General features: G+C 52.8%; 2 protein-coding genes across 7 annotated transcripts; both read left to right on the forward strand.

Annotated features, from left to right (window-relative positions):
• Positions 1-4,707: 4,707 nt before the first annotated feature.
• YJU2B (YJU2 splicing factor homolog B) lies at positions 4,708-17,216 on the forward strand. Of its 6 annotated transcripts, none has more exons than XM_041764302.1 (11): positions 4,708-4,761; positions 6,960-7,024; positions 7,103-7,307; positions 8,755-8,808; positions 10,156-10,238; positions 11,635-11,690; positions 12,985-13,045; positions 13,811-13,953; positions 14,036-14,208; positions 16,250-16,388; positions 16,519-17,216. In XM_041764302.1, the coding sequence occupies exons 3-11, from the start codon at positions 7,305-7,307 to the stop codon at positions 16,998-17,000; spliced, it is 1,194 nt and encodes a 397-aa protein (XP_041620236.1). In that variant the 5' UTR covers positions 4,708-4,761; positions 6,960-7,024; positions 7,103-7,304; the 3' UTR covers positions 17,001-17,216. The 6 variants fall into 6 exon arrangements, with proteins under 6 accessions (XP_041620236.1, XP_041620238.1, XP_041620234.1 ...); XM_041764300.1 differs by having other exon boundaries at positions 4,743-4,761; positions 6,937-7,024; XM_041764301.1 differs by lacking the exon at positions 4,708-4,761 and adding an exon at positions 4,770-5,508 and having other exon boundaries at positions 6,937-7,024.
• A 1,203-nt stretch (positions 17,217-18,419) lies between these two features.
• Positions 18,420-23,623, forward strand: MRI1 (methylthioribose-1-phosphate isomerase 1). The gene is made up of 6 exons (XM_041760488.1): positions 18,420-18,653; positions 18,735-18,973; positions 19,777-19,952; positions 21,247-21,423; positions 21,501-21,725; positions 23,396-23,623. The coding sequence occupies exons 1-6, from the start codon at positions 18,522-18,524 to the stop codon at positions 23,521-23,523; spliced, it is 1,077 nt and encodes a 358-aa protein (XP_041616422.1). The 5' UTR covers positions 18,420-18,521; the 3' UTR covers positions 23,524-23,623.
• Positions 23,624-24,132: the final 509 nt, after the last annotated feature.

Raw genomic sequence — 24,132 nt, forward strand, 5'->3', positions numbered from 1 at the left:
TGCTGGGTTGGGGTAATGGGTCAGAAGATTCTATGTCCTGTCTTCAAAGAACAGGAACTTGAAATAAGGAATTGAGATCCTGTTCCCTGAGACTGGTCTGCCCAGGACAATCCAGCCTGAACCCACTAGAATGTAAGCTCAAGAGAAAAAAAGACTGACTTGCATATGGCTACATCCTCACTGTTTAGAACAATGTTAGAAATCTAGCAGCAAAAAATAAAAGAAGAAAGAAAGAAAGAAAAGAAAGAAGGAAAGAAAGAAAAAAGAAAAGAAAGAAAGAAAAGAAAGAAAGAAAGAAGAAAGAAATCTAGTAGCACTCAATAAATACGTGTTGAATGAAGGAAGGAAGGAAGAGAACCTGGCTTATTTGGATAAGTAATGAATAAAGGCGATCTACACATTTTTGCTTGGAGTGTGAGATCATGTTCCAGAAAGTATCGGTGTACTAGAGTTTCCCTCTCTTTTCCCCCTTTCCCTTCATTTCACGCCTTTTTCTTTTTTTAAAGATTTTTTTATTTATTTATTCATGAAAGACACACAGAGAGGGGCAGAGACATAGGCTGCAGGAGAAGCAGGCTCCTCACAGGACCCCGATGTGGAATTCGATACTGGACCCGGCGATCACGCCCTGAGCCAAAGGCAGACACTCAACCCCTGAGCCACCCAAGCATCCCATTTCACACCTTTTTCTGTCTGTTACCATCACCAGTGATCTCATTTAATAAAGCATCTCCTTCCTCACTGGGTCCGCTCTTCATGAGCAGCACCTTCCTGGAGGGTGTTTATTTATGTGCTGCTGGTAGCAGAAGGGATTTATTACGTGGAGCTGGGGTGGGAGTGGGGGCAGTTCTGTGGTCCCGAAACCTGATTCCTGCACCCCGCCATGTTTCACCATGTCTCGCCATGTTTCACCTCATCTTATCCCAGAAGTTTGTTCTGTATGCTTGTAGTTTGCTTTTTGGTAACATCACCTGAACACAGACAATTCAGAACAGGTGGACGCAATGAAGAAATGTCAGTAGGAAATGGAACTTAAAAGTGAACTTCGTGCTGAGGCTTTCTATCCCAAGGGTTCTGATTCTATTTCTTAGCATCTTCATGATTTATTAGACTGCATCACAGAGGGGCACCTGGGTGGCTCAGTGGTTGAGCATCTGCCTTTGGTTCAGGTCTTGATCCTGGGGTCCTGGGATCAAGTCCCGCATTGGGCTCCCCACAGGGATCCTGTTTCTCCCTCTGCCTACGTCTCTGCCTCTCTCTGTGTCTCTCATTAATAAATAAATAAAATCTTAAAAAAAAAAAAGAATCCATCACAGAAGCAACAAAGGGATAGACTTCCTCTTAAAAATTGTCAATAGTGGGGTGCCTGGATGGCTCAGTGGCTGAGTGTCTGCCTTTGGATCAGGTTGTGATCCTGGGGTCCTGAGATCGAGTCCCACATCAGGTTCCCCTCAGGGAGTCTGCTTCTCCCTCTGTCTATGTCTCTGCCTCTCCTTGTGTCTCTCATCAATAAATAAACAAAAATCTTTTTTAAAAACTTGTCAACAGTATTCATTTCTTTTGGACAACCACTTCTTAAGAAGAACCATCTGTAGTAAAAATCTGTATTTGACACAGGGGATGATACAGGTAGGGAGATTCCACTCCATTCCTTTCAAATTTCAATTGCCTGAACGTAACAGTTATATCAAACATATATCAAACTCCCATACATTTTCAAAAGATTTTTAGTATGTCCCTGGTGATATCCTGGAAACAATTCTTTTCTCTGAGGTCATTTCTCCTACAGACCAATGTTTACAATCATGAATTCATGCACTGACTCAACCTCAAGGTGTCCTCGATGCAGAAGACCAAAAGTTAGGGACGCCTGGGTGGCTCAGCAGTTGAGCGTCTGCCTTTGGCTCAGGGCATGATCCTGGGGTCTGGAATCAAGTACCGCATTGGGCTCCTTGCTAGAAGCCTACTTCTCCCTCTGCCTCTGTGTCTTTTATGAATGAATAAATGAAATCTTTAAAAAAAGAAGAAGACCGAAAGTTAAAACTGCTGGTCTTCTCATTTAAACTCTGATAAACATCAATTAATTTATACAATGGGAAAGGTGTGGGGGGAGCCTGTTTGCTGAGCCAAAGACTTCCTCCAATTCAACATCCGCAGAATCTAGATGAAGGACCAGGCATCATGCTAAGTGCATTCCCAATGTTATCCCATGAAACCTCTCTAACCAATTAAAAGTCATTATCTCCATCTTTGGATAATGAAATTGGCCACACAGTAGTTAACAACTTGTCCCCACTCCCAAAACTAAGAGGTTCTCTGTGACCCTTGACCTTAGAAATAGAGCTGGTGGGTGCCAATAGCAGGGAAATGGGCTTCAGCTTTTATTTTTTTTTTTAAGATTTTATTTATTTATTCATGAGAGATACAGAGAGAGAGAGAGAGAAGCAGAGACACAGGCAGAGGGAGAAGCAGGCTCCATGCAGGGAGCACGACATGGGACTCGATCCCGGGTCTCCAGGATCAGGGCCCGGACAGTGCTAAACCACTTAGCCACCCGGGCTGCCCAGGGCTTCAGCTTTAATGTCAAGAACTTTCTGTTAACTTAGAGCCTGCCTCCTCCTCAGGCATTCTGCCCTTGTCCCCAAAAGCTGCATCATGATTCTGGAATGCCTTTCCCAGCCCACAATGTTCTCTTCTTACTCAAAATGTTTTGCAAATACATTTATAAGCATTTATTGCATTCATTCCCATGGGCAGAGCCAAGATATTCCACTTTACATTTGAGCAGAGATGAGATCCCCAGAGCTAGAATTCAGGTCCCTTACTGCCACTCTGCCCAGACTGGATAATTACCTTCCTCTCCCTAAGTCGGTTCCCTAGGCCCCACAGGAACTGGCCTGCGTTTGACATCTTTATAGAACAATCTCTTCATATCTCAGGCTGATGTGTGGGTTCCATCATCTGCCTTGTGTGTGAATGATAAGAGGCTCTTCATGTCCCTTGATAGCCAAAGATTCTCATACCTCCCCTCCTCTAAATATAACTCACAAGGCAGCGGTTTGTGGCTTTTCCAATGTATCTCTTCATTCAGGTGCAAGACAAGGATTCAAGCAAAATCCAGATGTGGATTTTGCCCCACAGTTGGGAAGCAAGATTCCTGGGGTCGAATGCTGCTCCTCAGTTCGATCTTGTCCATCAGGATCTGTGAGGGGAAAGAAATAAAGGATCTGTGAGCATTACTCTTCCCTATTCTCTCTTCCCTGCCTCTTTCCTTTTCATCCAGCTCAGGAGGCACCCTTCCCAGTGGTCTTGCCTCACTCCTGCCCACTCCCAAACACTCCACTCTTGTTAAAGACTCTTCTGGGTTCCCAAGGCCCTTAGGTTTAAGGCATACAAGCCAAAGCAGCATAGCTCCGAGGTTAAAGGAACAAGGTGTAGCATCAGCAGATGGAGGTCAAATCCTCCACCCCCTCACTAGCTGTGTGACTTTGGGCCACTTACCTAACAGCTCTGGGCCTGTCCCTCATCTGTAAAATGGGTAAGATGTAGTCTTCATTTCCTAGGAGCAGCATTCCCTGAGATGATACATATGAGTGGTGAGCACTGATGAATGGATGCCTGGAGAGTTAAGAGCACTCAGTATCCAGCAACATGATTACATGACAGCCAACTTGTGTGGGCTTTAAAACAAGGCCTGGCAGCGAATAATGTAGTAGTAGTAGTAGTATTGTCAGCATTTCTCACACTGCCCTTGGTAAATTGCCAGTTGAAGCATCTGCCTCATCAGAGGAAAGGGTGTGTCATTTGCTCTCTGAGTCTCATCAGCAGGCACCTATTTAAAGGGCTGTTGAATAACCAAATGAAGAAACAGACTGATGGATCCTAGAGAGCATGAAAGTAAACTCAAAAGCCACTCCCCTGTGCAAAAGGTACATCCAGGCTGGCCTGACGACTCCAAGGGAAGGGCCAGCCCACTTGACTATCCTCCAGATAGTGATTTTTAGGCTGTATGGGTCACACGCTCCCTATTGTAACCATTCAACTCTGCTCTTGTAGTGGGAAAGCAGCCATGGACAATTGGGTAAATGAATGGGCATGGCTGTCTTCCAATATTTTATTCATGGGCATTAAAATTTGAACTTCATAGTATTTTCACAGGTCACAAAAGGTAATTCTTTAGATTTTTTTTTCCCCCACAACCATTCAAAAATGGAAAAATAGGGGCACCGGGGTAGCTCAGTTAAGCGTGGGACTCTTCACTTCAGCTCAGGTCCTGACCTCAGAGTCATGAGATCGAATACCACTTGGGGGTCTGTGCTCAGCGAGGAGTCTGCTTGTCTCTCTCCCTTCCCCCCACCTCTTGCTCTCTCTTGAATAAATAAATAAAAATGGAAAAATAAGTCTCAGATCGGTAGCCGTCCAAAGGCAGGGAGCGGGTTTGATTTGGCCGGCAGGCTGCGGTGGACACACCCTCGCGCTGCCGCGGCACCCAGCCAGCCAGCGCCCCCGGGGAAGCGGGCCTGGGATTGGGCCGGGAGGAGTGGGCGGGGCCTGGGAAGCGCGGGGCCGCCCCACAGTTGGGAAGGGAAAGCCCGGATTGGTCTACTCCTTTTGGCATTCAGCCAATCAAATCAGCGCAGCGGTGCCGCTTAGCTCCGCCTCGCGCCAGCGTCCGCGTTCGCGCCGAGTGCGCCACGCCCCCTTGCGCGCCCAGCCCTCACTTCCGGGCACTGGCACGGCGTGACGTCAGGAGGAGGGCAGGTAAGTACGCGCGGGCGGAGGGGCGGTCAGGCTCGCAGAGGGCCCGGGGTCTGGTCGTTGCATCCCCCGACCTCGGAGCGGCCCGATGGGGGACGAGTTCGCTGAGGGCCGCGGGGCTCTGCGGCTGTGGGCCCATGTCCGGAGCCGGCTCCGGTCCCAGCCGCGACCCCTGATTGGAATCCCCCGGCCCCAGCCGCGACCTCAGTCCCAGCTCCCCACCCCTTCCCCGCCGGGCCATATTATGCCTGAAGGGCCCTTGGGCTTTCTTATCTGAAAAATGGGACTAGTGAGCCCCTACCTAATTGGATTATGGTGAAGATTTTAATGCTTGTAAAACGGTCTAGCATGAGAGATAATTAACTCTGCGTCGGGCGCTGGACTATGCTTCAGCTCACTGAGTTTTGACGACAACCTTATCAGATTGATACTTTTATAAACCCTCTTTATAGATGAGAGAACTGAGGCTCAGAGAGATATGCTTTGCCAAAGTCAAAACGCTAGCAAGCAGGTTGCAAAGCGAGCACGATGCCCTAAGCCAGTGGGATTTATCATTACTCCTGACACCAAGGACTAGAGATTTCAGTACATTCATCCTATAGCCCCACACCAGTGCCAGTCACTGGGCTGGTAAAACCCCTGTAAGAGCCCCAGCTCCTGTAATTGGGGTGCCCTGCAAACACTTCCCAATGTCTTATTTCATTCCCAGCAACCCCAGGAAGTCCTGTTGCCAACATATACTCTTTACAGGTGAGGAAATAGAAGTTCAGGGAAGCTCAGACGCTGGCTGAAGTCGCCCAGTTAGGAAGGAGTGGAGCTGGGATGCAAGCCCAGGGAACTGTGCCCCAGAGCCTAAGTAGGCACTTAGCTGTTTCGTTAGCAAAAGCGTTTTTTAGGTTGGAAACAACCTTGGGAAAATCTGGTCCAGGGGCATGCTTTAAAAATGGAGGATCTGAGGTGAAGAGATGTTCAAGGTCATGGCGGAACGGTTTACATCTGGAGCTTTGCACCTCAGCTTGCCTCTGACCCTGAGCGAGTTGCTTGAACCCCCGTGTTCTCGTTCATCAACTAGAGATCATAGTAACATAATACAGAGCGAACGAGGCAGTGATGTTAGACTGGGTACACACCTGGCGCGCAGTAATTGGTAGAGAGTGCACAGCTAAGTTGGCAGAAACCATTAGATACTTCCTGACTCTAGCACAGGGAGCCAGCAGGCCACCCCCACAGGTCAAAACCAGGCAACTGCCTGATTTTGTACAGCCTGCCAGCTGAGAATGGTTTTGACTTTATAAATGGTTGGAAAAAAAACAAAAACAAGTATAATATTTTGTGACAGGTGAGAACCATGTGAAATTCAAATTTCAGTGCCCATAAATAAAGTTTTGATGAAATGCAGCCAACGCTCACATATTGCCTGCAGCTGCTTTCTACCTATGACAACAGAATTGAGTCATTGGGACAGAGACAGTTTGGTCCTCATAGCCAGAAATATTTACTCTCTGGTCCCCGATAGAGAAAATCTGCCAATCTCCATTCTAGAATATACTTCAGTGTCTCGTAGCGTCTCTCTTTGGTGTCAAGTAGAACTTCCTTTTGTTTGACCTGAAAGTCTCTCCTCCAAACATACAAGAGGAGGGAGGTCGCCCACTCCCAGCTTAAGGAGACTTGCATTTGATACCTGTGTCACCTGCACTAATTCTTAGGAAACTTTAATCAGTTATGAGTGGTTTGTGCAGTCAGCATTTATCAGGGGCTAGGCACTATCCCAGGTGCTGGAGATACAGCACAGCGTGACCTGGCAGAGGAGTCAGACTGTAGACAAGTCAGCTGACACAGGGCAGTGTGATAGGAACCCCAGGGAAGAAGTGACTAGATCGGGTAGTCAGATGAGGCCTCTGACAGAGATGATGTTTGAGCTGAGCCCAGTGACAAAGAACAGACAGCTGGTGGAAGAACATTCAAGGCAGTTGGCCTGCACCTGCCGAGCTTTTGAACGCATCCAGGTAGCCAACATGACTGGAACAGAGTGAGGGAGAGGGAGAGGAGTAAGAGGCGGGCTTGGAGAGGCAGGTGGGGGCCCCACAGGCTATGGGGAGGGGTTGGACTTGTTTCTCAAACCAATGGCAATCAATGGAGGGGTTTAGGCAGAACAGTATTTCAGATTTATATTTTAAGATCTCTTCCTGGTTCCTGTGGAGAAAACCGAGCGTGGCAGTCAAGGGCAAGCCAGGAGACCAGGGAGGAGGCAGCTGTGCTGGTCCAGGTAAGAGATAATGAGGGCTGCAGAAAGATGAGATATATGTTGGATGGAGAGTGAAGAGGATACTGTCTTTCTAAACAGACAAACACCACTCTTGGGAGGATTGTCTGAGCCGCTGCCACCACACACAGCCCACGGAATCTTCACCGGAAAGCCGTGGCCCCTCCACCAGGCTGCTCAAGAGGGCAGGACTGGCCAGGGTAGTTAAAATTGCACAGTCCGTGTCTTACCATCTTTTCAGTCCAGCGGTGTTGAAGGAGAGGACCGGTAGGCAACTCCCAAGATGGTAAGTGGACAGCGTTGTGCTTATTGGGTTTCTCTTCTGGTCTGTGTCAGGGAAGGAGCCCTTCCCCTACCCCTCCCTACCCCCAACCTGATAGGTGGTATTTCCAAACTCTGGATCATGATCTTTTTGGTGCAGTGGTTCTCAAACTTTGCCATGTGCTAAAATCACCTAGGCAGCTTTTTTCTTTTCTTTTTTTTAAGGAAGTGAAATTCATTAACTGTTGTAGAGTGTGCGATTTAATGACACTTAGTATTTTCATACTAAGTGTGGCACAGCCAGCACTTCTATCTAGCTCCAGAGCATTTCCATCGCCCCAAAAAGGAAATCCTGTCCCCTCGAGTGGTCACTTCCCAGCCCCTCTCCCCCGGCCCCTGGCAGCCACCAACCTGCTTCCTGCCTACATGGACTTGCCTGTTGGGGACATTCCATATAAGTGGAATCATACAATACATGGCCTTTTGTGGGTTCCTTCTTCCACTGAGCATAATGTTTTTGAGGTTCATCCAACTTGTAGCAGGCATCAGAACTCCATTCCATGTTATTGCTGAATAATATTCCCCCGGCTGGATCTGCTATATTCTGTGTATCTGTTCATCCACTCATGAACACTTGAGCTGTTTCCACCATCTGGCTGTTGTGACTAGTGTTGCCATGAACACGCATGCACAAGGATTTGTTCAAACACCTGTTTTGCACAATACCTTTTAAAAGTCCAGGCACCACACCCCAGAGCAGACCCTGTCAGGGGAACTTCTGGGGGTGGGGCCCAGGCATCAGTGTTTTAGAGACTCCTCAGGTAGATGTAACATTCAGCCAAGTCTGAGACCCACTCCTTTGGTGGGTCATTATTTCAGTTTATTGGGTGGCTGCCAGCATTGAAAAAGCAAGACCCAGGGTGCCTCGGTGGCTCAGGTGGTTAAGTGTCTGTCTTCAGCTCAGGTCATGATCCCGGGGTCCTGGGATCCAGCTCCCACATCGGGCTCCCTGCTAGGTGGAGAGCCTGCTTCTCCCTTTTCCTCTGCCCACTGCTCATGCCCACTCTGTCTCTTGCTCGCTAATAAATAATAAAATCTTTAAAACATAAATAAATAAAAACCAAGACTCTCACAGCTAGGGTGAGCGTTCTTTCATGAAACCTGTGCCATGTTTCAGCTCTATTATGTGTGTATTTGCAGTGGCAGGTGTTAAATGCATCTTACTGTCTGTCATAGTCCCCAAAACACTGAAAGCCGTTGCTTCAGGAGAGTCTGATTCTCATGGAGTTTTCCAGAGTGACAACAGTGGTTTTCCAGTCCCCAAATCTCTGTCCCCATTCAGACCCTCTGAGCCCAGGGCCTCTCTAGGATGTCCCCCAGGCTCCCTCATCTGGGTCCCACCCTGCAAGGCTGGGCGACAGGGTCTCCTCCAGGACATCCTCTCTGAGTCACTTCTCTCTTCTCCTTCCCAGGGTGAAAGGAAAGGTGTAAACAAGTACTACCCTCCAGATTTCAATCCAGAAAAGGTAAGGGCAGTGGGCATTGCCTTTCTTTGGATCTCTCCCCACAGAGGCCCTCCCTGACCACTGTCTCATTCTCTGTCACATCACCTAGCATGTTATTTTTATTTGTCTCCCTGTAACTCCCTGATGAGCCATCCATTTGTTTGGATGTTGCCCATCTCCCCATCTAGAACATCTGCCTGAGGGCAGAGATGTCCATCTTTCTCATTCACCACTGTGGCACTCCGTACTCTGTGGCCCACACTGTAGGCACTCCGTAAGGGCCTGGGAACAAAGCGATGCATCCCAGCTACACGGTCCTGGGCACATGACTGGCGTCACTGTGCCACAGTTTCCTCATATGTCAAAAGGGGGAAATTGGGGATCCCTGGGTGGCGCAGCGGTTTGGCGCCTGCCTTTGGCCCAGGGCGCGATCCTGGAGACCCGGGATCGAATCCCACATCAGGCTCCCGGTGCATGGAGCCTGCTTCTCCCTCTGCCTGTGTCTCTGCCTCTCTCTCTCTCTCTGTATGACTATCATAAATAAATAATAAAAAAATAAAAAAATAAAAAAAAACAAAAAAACAAAAGGGGGAAATAAAAAAACACCTCAACGTTCTAGGGGCCTGGAGGGGTTAAAACAAGATGATGCAGGTGCCTGGCTGACTCAGTAGGTAGAACTGTGACTCTTGATCTCAGAGTTGTGAGTTAAAGTCCCATGCTGGGCATAGAGATGACTTAAAAATAAAATCTCAAAATAACCTTTAAAATGAAAAAAATACAGAGCAGCTTGGGTGGCTCAGCGGTTTAGCACCGCCTTCGGCCCAGGGCGTGACCCTGGAGCCTGGGATCAAGTCCAACGTCGGGCTCCCTGCATGGAGCCTGCTTCTCCCTCTGCCTGTGTCTCTGCCTCTCTGTCTCTCATGAATAAACAAATAAAATCTTTTTAAAAAATAAATAAATGAAATGAAATGAAAAAAACAAGAGGAGGCACATGGAGTACCCAGTAATCTGACCAGTGCTGCCCCCTCACCTTGTCTTCCCCCCATCACCAGAGGCCATTACAGTCACCATCCTTGGTGGACGGTTGGGGGACACCAGGCTCAGCAGACAAAAAGTGATGCCACTCCCCAGGGTCACTCAGCTCTTTCAGCTCTCGCATATTCTAAATGGAAGAACATAGATTCAGACTTCTGTATTTTTTATTCCAACCCCACTTGTTGCCCCAAGACCTTTAGTGCCTTGCAGTTTGCTTTTAGCAAACTGCAAGGATGTAAGCAAGCGGCCCCCCGCAGGATGTAAGCAAGCGGCCTCTTAATTTGGGGGAGCCGGCATGGCTGTGCTCACCTGCTTCCTTGTCCTTTCCGACAGCATGGCTCTCTTAACCGCTACCACAACAGCCACCCGCTACGGGAGCGGGCTCGGAAGCTGTCACAAGGCATCCTCATCATCAGGTAAGGCCCTGGCACCACCTGAGGACCCCTGCACTTTGTGCTACCTGGCATGGGTCTTTGGATATTTCAATGCCCTTGATTTTGCCCAGTGTCGCAGGGTCTTAATTCCAGAAATCAGGAAGTTGCCATATCAGTCAGCTTTTGCCATGTAACAAAATGACAAACATGTATTGTGTGCTGTTCACAGTTCTGCAGCTCAGCGGGCCATACTTGGGCTTGGCCGTACCTGGGCTTGGCCGACCCGGGCTGGGCTCTCTGGCATGTTCGAGGATCACCTGGGGACTGGCTGGGCTGGTATGACTGGACTCCACTCCACAGGTGTCTTATCCTCCAGTAGGCTAGCCCGGGCTGGTTCATGTGGCAGCACCCAGGTTCCAGAAGAGAATGAGCACAGGCAGGCAAGGACCCTTGAGGCCAAGACCCAAAGCCGGCACACTGTCACTTCTGTCTCACTGATTGCCCAAAGCCAGTCATGTTGCAGGGAGCTGGGAGGGTATTTATCCCACCTCTTGGCAGGCAGCATTGCAGAGTCACAGGGCAAAGGGCACGGGTTTAGGGAGGATAAAGAATCCCAGCCATGACTGCCATTGAGCCAGGACAGTGGCCCTACCTGCAGGGCTCCCCTTTTGTTTGTGGCCCACGCCCCAGTGGGTCAGCTACGACAGGAAGCAGAAGCCAGCCTGCATTGCCTCGGAAGGACAAGCCCCTCTCTGCTTTGTGGACTCTGACCTGTCTCTGCGGTCCAACCTGGGCCTGAGCAGAGGATCCAGTGCCAATCACAAGGGGCAAAAACATCTGTGGAAAAAGAATCAAGATCTGAGTCCCCGCCTTAGGAAGCACAGAACTGAAAGTCACCTGGAAACACCCCACCCTGTACCTCCAGCTCCAGAGCCCTGCCACGCTCCACCACCAGGCCTGTGCACAACACCCCTTCCCACTCTGCAGAGCCCTCGGCTCGTATGGAGAGCGTCTTTACTTCACCGCACTATTCATCACTTAATGGTATTTTCAGACAGAAGCTTTGTCACTCCTGCACGTGGACAGCCAGATCACATGTCCCGAATAGAACCACAGAAAAGAAATGTAGTAATAGTACAGCACCTCTCCTAAACTCTAGCTGGGCCACTGCTCCCCTCAGCTCACTTCCTCCACTCTAGTTTGTGTAGCTGATAAGTGAGACATGAAGACGGCGCAGCACCAGCAGAGACTCACCCAGATAGGGTGAGCCCGTGTTAGAGCAGGATGACAGTACTGGCCTGGCTGTAAGAATGCCCACCACTCTATCCTCCCCACGCACATGCCCTTTGCAGCGTGGCTGTGGCTGGAGGCACGGGCATGCAGATCCAGGGAGAGCCCAAGCAGATGGGCACCAATAAACCATTTTCTGTTTGCATAGGTTTGAGATGCCTTATAACATCTGGTGTGACGGCTGTAAGAACCACATCGGCATGGGTGAGCTTCACCTGCCCTTCTGCTCCTCATCCCATCCCCGACCCTTCAGCCCCGCAGATGGTGAACCCTTAACTGCTGGGCATGTGAGAAGCTGCCTCCACCACCAGCCCCTGATCAGGAATCAGAGAGGAGACAGGCACCCCCAGTGACTAGTGGGTTGTGGACACCTCACAGCAGAGCAGTCAGGAGGCGTGGCTTTGCCACTTCCTGAGCTGGGTCACCTACAGCAGGTGACTTAGTCTCTATGGGCCTTAGTTTACCCATCCATAAAATTCAGATGATATGAGTTCCCACCTGTGTAACATACAAATTATGTAGCACGTGAAGGCTTATAAACTCAAACTGCTGTTACTTTTAGCATTTGGACCCCTGTGCCTGCCACAGATGGACAGACAGACAGATAGGGGCCCGTGGTCCCATGGGCAGCTCTGAGACTCAGGCAGGTGACTTGACCACCTGGCTTCTGTTTCCAACTCCGGGACACCAGGGACACTCAGCTCTTCACGCAGCACCTGGCCCCAGGCAGCAGCCCATTCTGTAAACCGGAGTGGTAGCTCTTGGCACGATGGTCGGGCCCTTCCCACAGGCTATGGAAGAGCAGGAAGGAGGAGCTGGGCCACCCCACTGCTGAGGAGGATGAGTCTCACACACACACACACTCCCCACCAGTAGGTCCCCCTCATCAGACCCAGCCAGGGGCATCTGGGGCCACCAGGTCCTCAGAGGACAGAGAGCAGGGCACAGCCTGACACCAGAGGCAGGTCACCCTCAAGGCCAGGAACTGAAGTAGCCACCAGGAAAGGAAAACTCAGGCCACAGCATCAGTGAGCAAGATTAAACAGATCAAGACTATCACCTATCAGTGAAAAAACAAAAAACACAGATGTAAATAATAAAAGCCGACCCTTGAGCACTTGCCACATCCCAGGCCCTGTGCTAAGTGATCTGTGTATGTAGTTAGCTCCTGTGGTCCTCATATCAGTGCTGCATGGTAGGCATTGTAGTCATCCCTATTGAACAGATGGGGAAACTGAGGCCCAGAGGGCCAGAGTAGCCAACCTAAGGTCTTGTAGCTGGAATGTGGTGGAGTCAGGATTTGAACCTGGGCCCTCCTGCTGCCCACCCTCCTCTGTGGCTTGAGGACCTGTCATGGAGCGTGCACACGGCTCTTTCCCACATTGAGTTTTAGGGCCCTCCAGAGGTGTCTCCCCTCTGGGGAGATGGATTACCACCCTTGTCCACCCTCCACCCAGGGAAAAGACACTGAGCCCCCATCTTCTCCCTCTCCTTCTAGGTGTTCGCTACAATGCAGAAAAGAAGAAGGTTGGCAATTACTACACAACCCCAATCTACAGGTATAGGCAGCCCGGTGGGTGTCTCAGAGGGACACATCAGGTAGCTGCAGGGTGAGAGGGCCACAAAGGAGTCTGAGTGGAATGGGCAGCCATTCCTTGATGGCCACGTCCTCAGTCCTGTCCTCGAAATGGCCCTGATCTGTCAATCAGGGCACATCCCTTTGTCTAGAACACTCCATGGCTCCCACTTCCTGAGCCCTCCCCATGGCCACCAGGCCTTGCACGCTCTGCCCAGTCCTCTCCCTGTCCTCGCCTCTTCCCACTCTTCCCCTCAAGGTCCCAGGAAGGCCTCGATGCTCTCAGCCTAGAACGCTCTTCTCAGATATCTATAAGGCTCCCTCTCCCTCCTTGGGTTTCTGCTCCAACACCACCTCAGGCCTGTTCCAAAGCAGCGCTCACCACCTGACAGTGGTCACTTGTGCATTTGCTGCCAGTATGGCCCCTGCTGGAATGTCAGTCCCCCCGAGAGCAGGCTGGCATTCTTCACTGCTGTGTCCCCAGCTGCTGCCAAGCCTGCCACAGAGAGCAGGACATGTTGAATACATGAGTGAACAAATGAACAGAGAACAGATAGAAGAAAGTCAGTTCCGGGGTGACGGGACAGAGTCTGTCTCCCCCACAGCCATAACCCCAGATACAGAGTTTGGTGTGTCGTTGGTGCTCAGTGAACACCTGTCAAGTGACACACACAAAGGGAAGAAAGCAGGGGTGACGGGTGGACCAGGGCCACCACGCTGTCCTGACTTCCACCCTCTGCCCACCCAGGTTCCGGATGAAATGCCACCTCTGTGTCAACTACATCGAGATGCAGACGGACCCCGCCAACTGTGACTATGTGATTGTGAGTGGCGCCCAGCGCAAGGAGGAGCGCTGGGACATGGCGGACAATGAGCAGGTGCTGACGACAGGTGAGCGTGGAGGGTGGGCCCCAAGGCCAACCCCGGCCCTGAGCGGGAGCCTGCCAGCCCTGCCGCATTCTGGCTGTTGCAGAGCACGAGAAGAAGCAAAAGCTGGAGACGGATGCCATGTTCCGCCTGGAGCATGGCGAGGCCGACCGGAGCACACTGAAGAAGGCCCTCCCCACCCTGAGCCACATCCAGGAGGCCCAGAGCGCCTGGAAGGATGACTTCGCACTCAATAGCATGCTGCGGAAGAGGTTCCGGGTGAGCAGGGCATGGGGGGAGTGTCAGGACCTCGAAGAGGGGGTCACTGACAAGGTGGGCAGCATGCAGGGCCAGCCCTCTCTCCACCATGTCCTATCTGCAGGTGGGTCATCTGGCCCTCTGAGCCTCAGTTTGACCACATCCCTACCTCAGGAGTAGCCTCTGTCTCCTGGGGAACCCCAGCTCACCGGGCACCCCTCTGCTGCTCAGCTCCTAACACACACCTCATAGGTCCACTCAACCATCCCAAAATGAAGTCCAGAGATCAACGCACCCCTACATAATTGCCAAAACCTTCTCTGCAGTGCCCTGTGGTTAAAAGAAAACAAAAATTGAAAGGGAAAGTCACCTATAATGAAAAGTAATCATGCGGGCAGCCCGGGTGGCTCAGCGGTTTAGCGCCGCCTACAGCCCAGGGCGTGATCCTGGAGACCAGGGATCGAGTCCCACGTCAGGCTCCCTGCATGGAACCTGCTTCTCCCTCTGCCTCTGTCTCTGTCTCTCTCTCTCTCTCTCGATTAAATAAATAAAACCTTAAAGAAAAAAAAAGAAAAGTAAGGCATATTTAGGAATGCCTGAGCGAGACACTTGCCCTGGCATGGAGCGTCACTGAGGGTCCAGGTGCAAACGCTGACCCCTGTCCCCAGGGACACTGCTGTCAGTGACTGCAGTGGCTTCTGAAAGATACCCGGTGGAGCCACACGTCACAGGGAGTCGGGGCCCAGGGTCATATGAGTGCCTGTGCGTTGTTCCCACTCTCGACAGGCAGGAACTTCCCCAGCTACCCCCATGGGACACAAGCTGTCACCATCCCACAGCTCCTGTCCCTTCCTGCTTCCTTTTCTGATCATTCTGTGGTCATTATTAGGACTAAAACTGCTAGTTTTCTCATTAATTATTCATAACCAAAAACATATGCTTCCAGCTGTGCCTGTGCCCTGAGCTATGTGTCCCCTGCTTTCTGGGCATCTCCCCATGAGGTGTCTAAGGACACTCAAGCCTAACACCCCCACAAGCCCCCGTGCGTCACTAAGCCACCCACTTGCATCTTCCCCTTCTCGCAGTGGAGGCATCTCTGTCCTTGCAGGGACTCAGGCCCCGAAACCTGGAGTCGACCTTGACTCCCCCCCCATCGCTGTCTCCCATTGGCAAATTTTTGGGGTCCTACCAAAAGGACCCACAGCCTCCATCATCTCCAGCCTGGACCAACACAGTCCCTCTGCCTTGGTCTCCAGGCTCCCACGTCCCCTCATCTGTTCCCCACGTGGCCACCAGGAGGCATGTGGGAATACCTGAGTCATTTCACATCTCTGCTCAGAACACTCCATGGTTCCTACTTAAAATAGAACCCAAAGTCCTCTCCATGGCCCACAGCCCAAATGATTCACCTTCCCCCTCCCCACTGTCTCCACCTTCCCCTCACTCTCTCTGTTCTAGCCACATTGGCTTCCTCACTTCTTCCACCACTCCAAGCACACTTGCTTCTGGGCCTTTGCACAGGCTGTTCCCTCTACCTTGGAATGTTTTTCCACCAGATGCTCACTTGACTCCTTCACTCAGATGTCCTTTCTCAAATGTGGCCTTTTCAGGGAGACCTTGCCTGCCCCTTCCCTCCCTTCTGCACCACATTTACAGTCGAACCCCTCACTCACGCCCTATCCCCTTCCCTGCGTTCTTTTGCTCCTCACTACTCTGTCTCTCTAACCTACTAGAATGTCAGCTCCGTGAGGGCAAGGGTTTGTGTCTACTCACTGCTGCGTCCCCAGTGTCTAGAACAAAGCCTGGTACAAGCTGACCATTGTGTAAATATTCATGGAATGAACCAACAGAGGACCGAAAAACACACGTATGAATGACACTTGCATCTTGCATTTGCTGAGTGACTTCTGTGTCCTGGGCACTGTGTGAGGCCCTTCCCTCAAACAGGCTCTAAGAGGAGGAAGCTGAGTGGAGTGACACACCCCGGGGTAGCGGGCAAGAAAGAGGCAGGTCATTGACACCCACCATGCCTCCCCCCCCCTTCCTGTCCCCCACCACACAGGAAAAGAAAAAAGCCATGCAGGAGGAGGAAGAGAGGGACCAGGCGCTGCAGGCTAAGGCAAGCCTGGCCATCCCACTGGTACCTGAGACAGAAGACGACCGCAGGCTGGCCGCCCTGCTCAAGTTCCACACCCTGGACTGTGCGTGGGGAGCTAGCGGGCATGGGGGACTGGGTGGGCAGAGATGGGGGCCCCCAGCCTTGCGGAGGCTGTGCCAGGCCCAGGCAGAGAACAGCTTTGAACCTTCCCTCTCTTCCCTCCCAACCCCCAGCCTACGAGGACAAGCAGAAACTCAAGCGGTCAGAGATCATCAGCCGCTCCTGGTTCCCCTCTACCCCGGGACCTGCCACCAGCAGCAGCAAAGCGGGCAGCGTCCTGAAGAAGTTGGCCCAGAACCGCCGATCTGCACCGGCCAGCTCTCCCATCACTGTAGGGGACCTGGGCATCGTGCGGCGGAGATCCCGGGAGGTCTCAGAGAGCCCCCAGCCCACAACAGAGACCCCCATGTCTGGGGAGCCATGGGTGCCAGAGAGGAACACCCAGGACGGGCCCACATCCCTCCAAGACTGCTCTGCAGAGACAGCTGAGACCCCCAAAAGCAGGGGGCCTCCAAGGCAGGAGGGGAAATGTCAGGACAGGCCCCAGTCCCCACCAGCCTCCTCCCAGGAGGCAGCCACCCCCCAGGACACACCACAGCCATGCACCTTCAGCTCCTCTCTTGTGGCTGATTACTCCGACTCAGAGAGTGAATGAGCAGCTCTGGGGACCAGACCTGCTCCAGAGGCTGCGACATGCCCCCAGGAGGCCCCTCAGACTGCATCCCTGCTTGCCCACCACCCTTGGGAGAGCTCAGACGCCGCCCCTCCCCAGACCTCGCCTTCCTGCGACGGTGGAGTTATTTATTTGGTCCTGGAGAGGGTGTTTGTGCCTTGTGGGACGACATCCCAACATTAAAGCTCTGCTTCTTTGTCCCTGCCTCAGGTTGCTAGATGGGCCCAGGGGCTGACTCCCCCACCTCCAACCCACTGAGTTTCCCTGGACACTCAGCAGCCAGTGTGATGTTGCCACAGCTGTGTCCCCAGCCATGAGCCCCACCCAGCATGAGGAGGGTTTCAGGGTGGTGGCTCAGGTTGGTCTGCAGTCAGAGCAGACTTCCCAGAGGAGGCAATGCAGGCTGCATGTGAAGGGTGGAAAGGGAACCAGGCGGCAGGATCCACACAGGGCAGGCCCGGCTGGGAACATAGGAGGTGCGCGAAGCAGCTGGGCCTGGAGCGTGCATGTGTGGGGATGCCCCGGAAGGTCGTGGAAGAGCTCCCCTCCTTCCCTGTCCTGATGCATCTTTTGAAGGGAACTGATAAGCCGAGCAGAAAATGGCTCAGAAACAGCAGGGCATCCTCCCAGAGACCCAGCCGGCCACCTCCCCCTAAACTGTGGAAAAGGAAGATCATTTCACAAATATATTTTATTTTATTTTTTACAAATGTATATTTTTTTAGGATTTTATTTATTCATGAGAGAGGCAGAGACACAGGCAGAGGGAGAAGCAGGCTCCATGCAGGGAGCCGGATGTGGGACTCGATCCCGGACTACGGCATAACCCCCCCCCCCCCCCAGCCAAGGGCAGATGCTGAACTGCTGAGCCACCCAGGCGTCCCCCCATTTCACAAATATTGATGGGAGTATTTGCAGTATGCCAGGCACTAGTCTAGCCCCTGGGGATACAGCCGTGAGCCACACAGGCCCGGGCCCTCTAGGGACTGAGGTCCTGGCCAAATTCTTACTTGGCCCTGGGGGTGGGGGGGCGGGCGTCACCAGTCGTTGCTCCCTGCAGGGATGGGAAGGTTTCAAGGCAACAAACAGTAAGACGCCTTCCTTAGTCTTTGGGACCCCCAATTCGGGCCTTTCTCTACTTAGACCACCTTCAGCACTGGCTCTGGCTGAACTCAGGCGCCAAAGGGAGCCCTCCGGATATCTGGGGGTCATGCGATGAGGCCCGAATTCTGGTCAGCCGAACGCTAAACACAGGGCCCAGAATCCAATAGCTGTCCCATAAACGGTGCCATCTGTGCTTCCCGGGAGGCGATCAACTAACTGCCCAGATTTAACGGGGCAAGTAAAGGGGGGGCTAGCCCGGCGGGCCGCCGGTCCTGCGGGATTGCTGTGCGCATGCGCCTCCGGGGGGCGCCCGGCCCCGCCCCTCCGCGTTCCGAGCGGGCCCACGTGCACGGCTGGACCCCGCGCCTCCTGAGCGGCGGCGGGCGAGGCGGCGGCCCCATGGCCCTCGAGGCGATCCGCTACTCCCGGGGCTCCCTGGAGATCCTCGACCAGCTGCTGCTGCCCCAGCGCAGCCGCTACGAGCCAGTGGGCTCGGTGCGCCAGGCCTGGGAGGCCATCCGCGCCATGAAGGTGGGGCCGCGCGGCCGAGCGGCGGGGCCCGGGTGGGAGGAGGGCGCCCCCGCCTGACGCCGCGGTCCTCCCCGACCCCAGGTGCGCGGCGCCCCGGCCATCGCGCTCGTGGGCTGCCTCAGCCTCGCCGTGGAGCTGCAGGCGGGCGCGGGGGGACCGGGACCCGCCGCGCTGGTGGCTTTCGTGCGCGACGCGCTGAGCTTCCTGGTCACCGCCCGGCCCACCGCCGTCAACATGGCCCGCGCTGCCCGCCACCTGGCCGACGCCGCAGCCCTGGAGGCCGAGCGCGACGGCGCCACGGAGGAGGCGGTCCGGGAGAGGTAGGCGGCCTTGTGCCCTGCGCTGCCCCATGGGGAGGCTGGGAGTTTACTTTTTCGCAGAGTGACCTCTTTGACATATAGGGAAACTGAGGCACAGCGCATCAGCCCCAAACCACACAAGCAGGACTGAGAGCCCACCCCGGGGCAGCTGGAGACCACCCCAAGATCCTTGCTCTCAATCCCTTGTCTGCCTCCCCAGACCGTATACAGCCCCATCTACCTCGGAGGTCCTTTTCAGAGCCACCGCATTCTCCTGGGTTTTGCTTTTGAGAAATTTTGTTTCCTGTCCTCATCCCGCCCCTGCCCTTTGGTTCTTACACTCCTCTGCGCTGCAGCTATGTCGATGCTTGCCGTGTTCCTTGGATGCGACGAAGCTTACTCCTGCCTCAGGGCCTTTGCACGCGCTCTCTGCAGGCCAGCTCTCCACAGAGCTAACTCTCCCCATCAGGTTTCAGATACCTGCTTTCCCCACCCCCTCAGGTAACACAGCTCATGCCCCATTCTCTGTCCCCTGACTCTGCTGCCTTCTCCTTCATTAACTGTGCACCACCTGTCTTCCCCACTCCACGGTGAGCTCCACAGGGCCAGATTTTTGCCCTGCTTATTGCCATGCTCACCCACACACGTGAGGTAAATGTGCTGTGTGAGCCAGTGGTGTGACAGGTGACAGTGGCAGAAGAGTGCGGGCCCCACAGCCTGGAGAGGCTTTGAGCAGGAGGGCTCCTGTACAGTGCTGTTGGCTAGGGAGGAGGGGCTAGCCTGGGCCCAAAGCCTGGTGGCTGAGAGCCCCTTGTTGGCCCCAGAGTGATCCGCTGCGCCGAGGACATGCTGGAGAAAGACCTCAAGGACAACCGAAGCATTGGGGACCTAGGAGCCCGCCACCTCCTGGAGCGGGCAGCTCCTGGGGGCGGCAAGGTGACCGTGCTGACCCACTGTAACACTGGTGCATTGGCCACTGCTGGCTATGGCACAGCTCTGGGTGAGTGGGCATCCGTGGGAACGGGGAAGGGCCCTTTTTGAACACTAGAGAAACCCTAACCACTTTACCCGCCAAAAAGATACGAATGTATTCTTGTACAGAAGTGCTTAGGGTGTTAGCTTCAGGTATGGCTGGATCCAGGGGTCAAAGAGTAACATCAGGATCCACCTGTCCCTGTTCCTCAGTTCTGTCCTCCATGGTGGCATCGTTCTCATGCCCCACAGGGTAGTAGGGAGGCTTCTAGGGTTCAGATCATGAGGAAAAGAGCCAAGGGTCTCTATGCTGACAGTGCCAGAAAAGTCTCCTCGTATCTCAGGGGCTCTGATAGGGTCACTTGCCTATCCAGGATCAATTAGTCAGTGGGCCCAGCCCAAGCCATGTGCCTAGAGAAATGGCAGGATGCGAACTCCAAAAGGTCTGAGAAGGGAGTAGCCCTCCAAAAGAAAGACTGGGGTAGCTGTGACCAGGAGAGTGGGGAAGAGGTCCTGGGGGTCAAGGAAACAGATTCCTCTTGACCCTGAATTCCCCAGGAGATTTGCCTACCTGCCTGGGCCCTGCCCTTGTGCCTGGGGACTGAGGCCTTGATGGCAAGACACCGATTTATTCACTCAACAAACATCAATTAAGAATTCGACAGCCCCACCATTCCTGCAGACGTGCATTCCTTTATTCATTCAACACTTGCTGAGCCCCTGCCGTGTGCCAGGCACAGTCCTGCACTGGAGACCCACCAGTGAACACAGTAGACAAAAATCTCTGCCCTGAGGAACAGGAAAGCAGGAGAAACAAACACAACCAATCCATAAGTACGTATGCTGGGTCCCGAGATGATGAGTTCTAAAGAGAAAGAGCCAGGAAGGGGTCAGAGGTGTGGGGGCTTGCTATGAGAGATCAGGGATCAGGGAAGGCCTTGCGGGGAAGGTGTTCTCTGCACACATGTGCCTGGCAGAGGGGACCATCACTGCAAGGGCCTGGGGAAATGGCACTGTTCCTGGTAAGCCTTTGGTGAGTTGTACTTTTTTTTTTTTTTTTAATATTTTATTTATTTTGAGAGAGGGCAAGACGGGCAGAGGACAAGAGAGAACCCCAAGCAGGCTCCATGCTCAGTACAGAACCCGATACAGGACTTGATCCCACGATCCCGAGATCATAGCCTGAGCCTAAATCAAGAGTTGGACACCCAACTGACTGAGCCACACAGGCACCCCTGAGCTGTGCTCCTAAACAACGAGCCACCCTGCCCATGTGTCACTTTCTGTCTCATCCTGACCTTCTGGTTGGCCGGGCCCCACAGGTGTGATCCGCTCACTGCACACCCTGGGCCGTCTGGATCATGCCTTCTGCACGGAGACCCGGCCCTACAACCAGGGAGCCCGGCTGACAGCCTTCGAGCTGGTCTACGAGCAGATCCCCGCCACCCTCATCGCCGATAGCATGGCGGCAGCTGCCATGGCCCACCGGGGCGTGTCAGGTCAGCAGGTGCGGTGCCAGTGGGCAGGGCTCCAGACGTCCAGAGCCAGGTTATGACCCCAGCATCTTGCTCCCCAGCTGTCGTCGTGGGAGCCGACCGAGTGGTTGCCAACGGTGACACGGCCAACAAGGTGGGCACCTACCAACTGGCCATCGCTGCCAAGCACCATGGCATCCCCTTCTACGTGGCTGCCCCCAGCTCCTCGTGTGACCTCCGTCTGGAGACAGGAAAGGAGATCGTCATTGAGGAGCGCCCAGGGCAGGAGCTGACAGATATCAACGGGGTCAGGATTGCAGCCCCCGGTAAGCCATCCCCTTAAAGACGGGCACCTCCCTTTAGGCACCCTGGCCCTATCACAGAGGCAGGTGGATTTAGGTTTAGGGTAGAACCAGCCTTCTGGGGCATAAGCAGCTCCTTCAAGCCATTTCTTGGAACAGAAGCATCCTGAAGGTCAGATTCAAGGTCAGAGTTAGCCATTCCTTGGAACAGAAGCATCCTGCAGGTCAGATTCAAGGTCAGAGTTATTCAACTTAGGGCAAGTTGTCCTGCTAGTCTCTATCTGGGTTTCCTCCCTTGAAGAGAAAAAATAAGAATACTGCTTTACCTAGTGCCTATGAAGAGACACTGATGTTCTCAGCTTCTCCACTCCACCTGGCTGCTGTGACCCAGATGCCTGGGTTCCCTCCCCGCCCCCAGGACCCCAGTTGTTTGCATCTGTAAGAAGAGCACTCTCTATAATCCACCTGACAAACCCCAGGGTGACCAGTAAATTCACCCATGTGACGTGGAAGACAGTGCCTGACCGTTGCTTAGTGCTCATTAGATAGTAACAATTATGATTGACAATATTTTATAAAAGGGATCCCATTAAAATCCCTAGGCTCTGAAAGTACTATGGGGCTGCCACCCCAGAGTCCCAGGTATGGAGCCAAGGTAAAAATCACGCTATACAACTACACAGAGGGACATCCTAACAGTCCACATTGTTCTGTGCTGCCAATTCCTTACAGCTTTTAAAAAACAGATACATTAATTCTATAAATATTTTTCCTTCTTCTTTTTTTTTTTTTCATCCCTGCTTTCCCGGAGGCAGAGGGAGCACTAGCCAAAATCCATAAGACTGACAACACCTGCCCATCCCCTGAAATAAAACTAGGGACTGCAGGGTAACAAGGATGAGAGACAAGGGCCATGTACAGTCTGCTCCAGCCAATGGTCACGGGAATGCAGAACCTGGGGGATGGGTATTCTGATTTCTCCAACATCTACATTTTGAAAGCTGGCAGCTAATTCAGTGGTCTTCAAAGACCTGTGAGCAGAGAAAACAGGCCACCCGTTTGCCACCTCTGGTGTAAAAGGTTGTTTGTCATTCGGCAAATATTTTTGAGTACCTGACCGATGCTAAGGCGCTGAGGATACAGGAGTAAAAAAGATATGAACATCCCTGGGCTCGTGGGGCTGACAATCCAGCAGGGGCGTCAGGAAACAAATGAGACAAATAACAAAACCACAGTGTATGTTAGAAGCAGGTGGGAGCTGAGGAGAAAGAAACAAGACAAGGATGGGCATGGGGAGTAGACAGAGTGGAAGTCCTTGCCGAGAAGGTGACATTTGAGCAAAGATCCAAAGGAAAGGAAACAGTGAGTCATGTGCCCACCAGAGGCAGAGGGAACTGCCCATGCAAAGGCTCTAAACTCTTAGAGCTTCTTATGGAGACCCTCAGAGCCAGCAAAAGTGGGGTAGATGTACATAAGATTCCTGAGCCTTCTTGGATGATGACCGCCCAGGAATGGTGGGGGAGCATGCAGGGTCTAAACTCGTTATTAGGTGCCAAAGCCCATGCTTTCACGCACTTAGAGAATGAGCACCCCCAGACTCTCAAGGACCACCACGGGGGAGAGAGGTGACAATAGCTTGAGAACCTTCACAGAGCCACATACCTGCCTTCTTGCCTCCCCTCTCTCTCCTTCAGGGATTGGGGTTTGGAATCCTGCCTTCGATGTCACCCCCCATGACCTCATCACTGGCGGCATCATCACAGAGCTGGGCGTCTTTGCTCCTGAAGACCTCCAGGCAGCCCTAAGCACCACCGCCTCCTGAGGGTAGGGACCCTATACGGACCCCAGAAGTAATCAACCTGACTCTCCATATCCAGCCCCCATCCTCTTAGGGTTTATAATAAACTTATTGAATGGCTTGCCCCCAAACTTACCTGTTCCCCCAAACACTCCTTCCCCAAACCAGGGAGAGCACACAGGACCTTTGCATGGCTCTTAGGGGCCCTGTAACAGGAGCCAATGTGCCTAAGTTCAGAACCCAGCTCGGCCACTTTCTCTGCAGTGTGATCTTGGCCAAGCCACTTCGCCTTCCCATGCTTCTCATTTATAAAACACGGATATTATTAATACTGCCCTCTTAGGTTGCTTCAGGGCTAGAACCAGGGTGGTGCGTGGGATACAGAATTTTCAATGGGACACTGAAAAGCTCAGTAATCAAGATAAATAAGAGCTTCATGGAATATTTTTTAAAACTAAAAATTAATGCAAAAATGCAAAATTAGGGATCCCTGGGTGGCGCAGCGGTTTGGCGCCTGCCTTTGGCCCAGGGCGCGATCCTGGAGACCCAGGATCGAATCCCACATCGGGCTCCCGGTGCATGGAGCCTGCTTCTCCCTCTGCCTGTGTCTCTGCCTCTCTCTCTCTCTGTGAC

The sequence above is a fragment of the Vulpes lagopus genome, chromosome 7 (assembly GCF_018345385.1).
Source record: "Vulpes lagopus strain Blue_001 chromosome 7, ASM1834538v1, whole genome shotgun sequence".
Taxonomy (NCBI): Eukaryota; Metazoa; Chordata; class Mammalia; order Carnivora; family Canidae; genus Vulpes; species Vulpes lagopus.

Excerpts from the sequence above, each read along its gene's own strand:
- YJU2B (XM_041764302.1), top strand. Across the intron at positions 10,239-11,634 it reads CAAGGCATCCTCATCATCAG|GTTTGAGATGCCTTATAACA; the intron begins GTAAGGCCCTGG and ends CTGTTTGCATAG. Across the intron at positions 11,691-12,984 it reads TAAGAACCACATCGGCATGG|GTGTTCGCTACAATGCAGAA; the intron begins GTGAGCTTCACC and ends CTCTCCTTCTAG.
- MRI1 (XM_041760488.1), top strand. The coding sequence starts at position 18,522 with ATGGCCCTCGAGGCGATCCGCTACTCCCGGGGCTCCCTGGAGATCCTC. Across the intron at positions 18,654-18,734 it reads AGGCCATCCGCGCCATGAAG|GTGCGCGGCGCCCCGGCCAT; the intron begins GTGGGGCCGCGC and ends CCCCGACCCCAG. Across the intron at positions 21,726-23,395 it reads GGTCAGGATTGCAGCCCCCG|GGATTGGGGTTTGGAATCCT; the intron begins GTAAGCCATCCC and ends TCTCTCCTTCAG.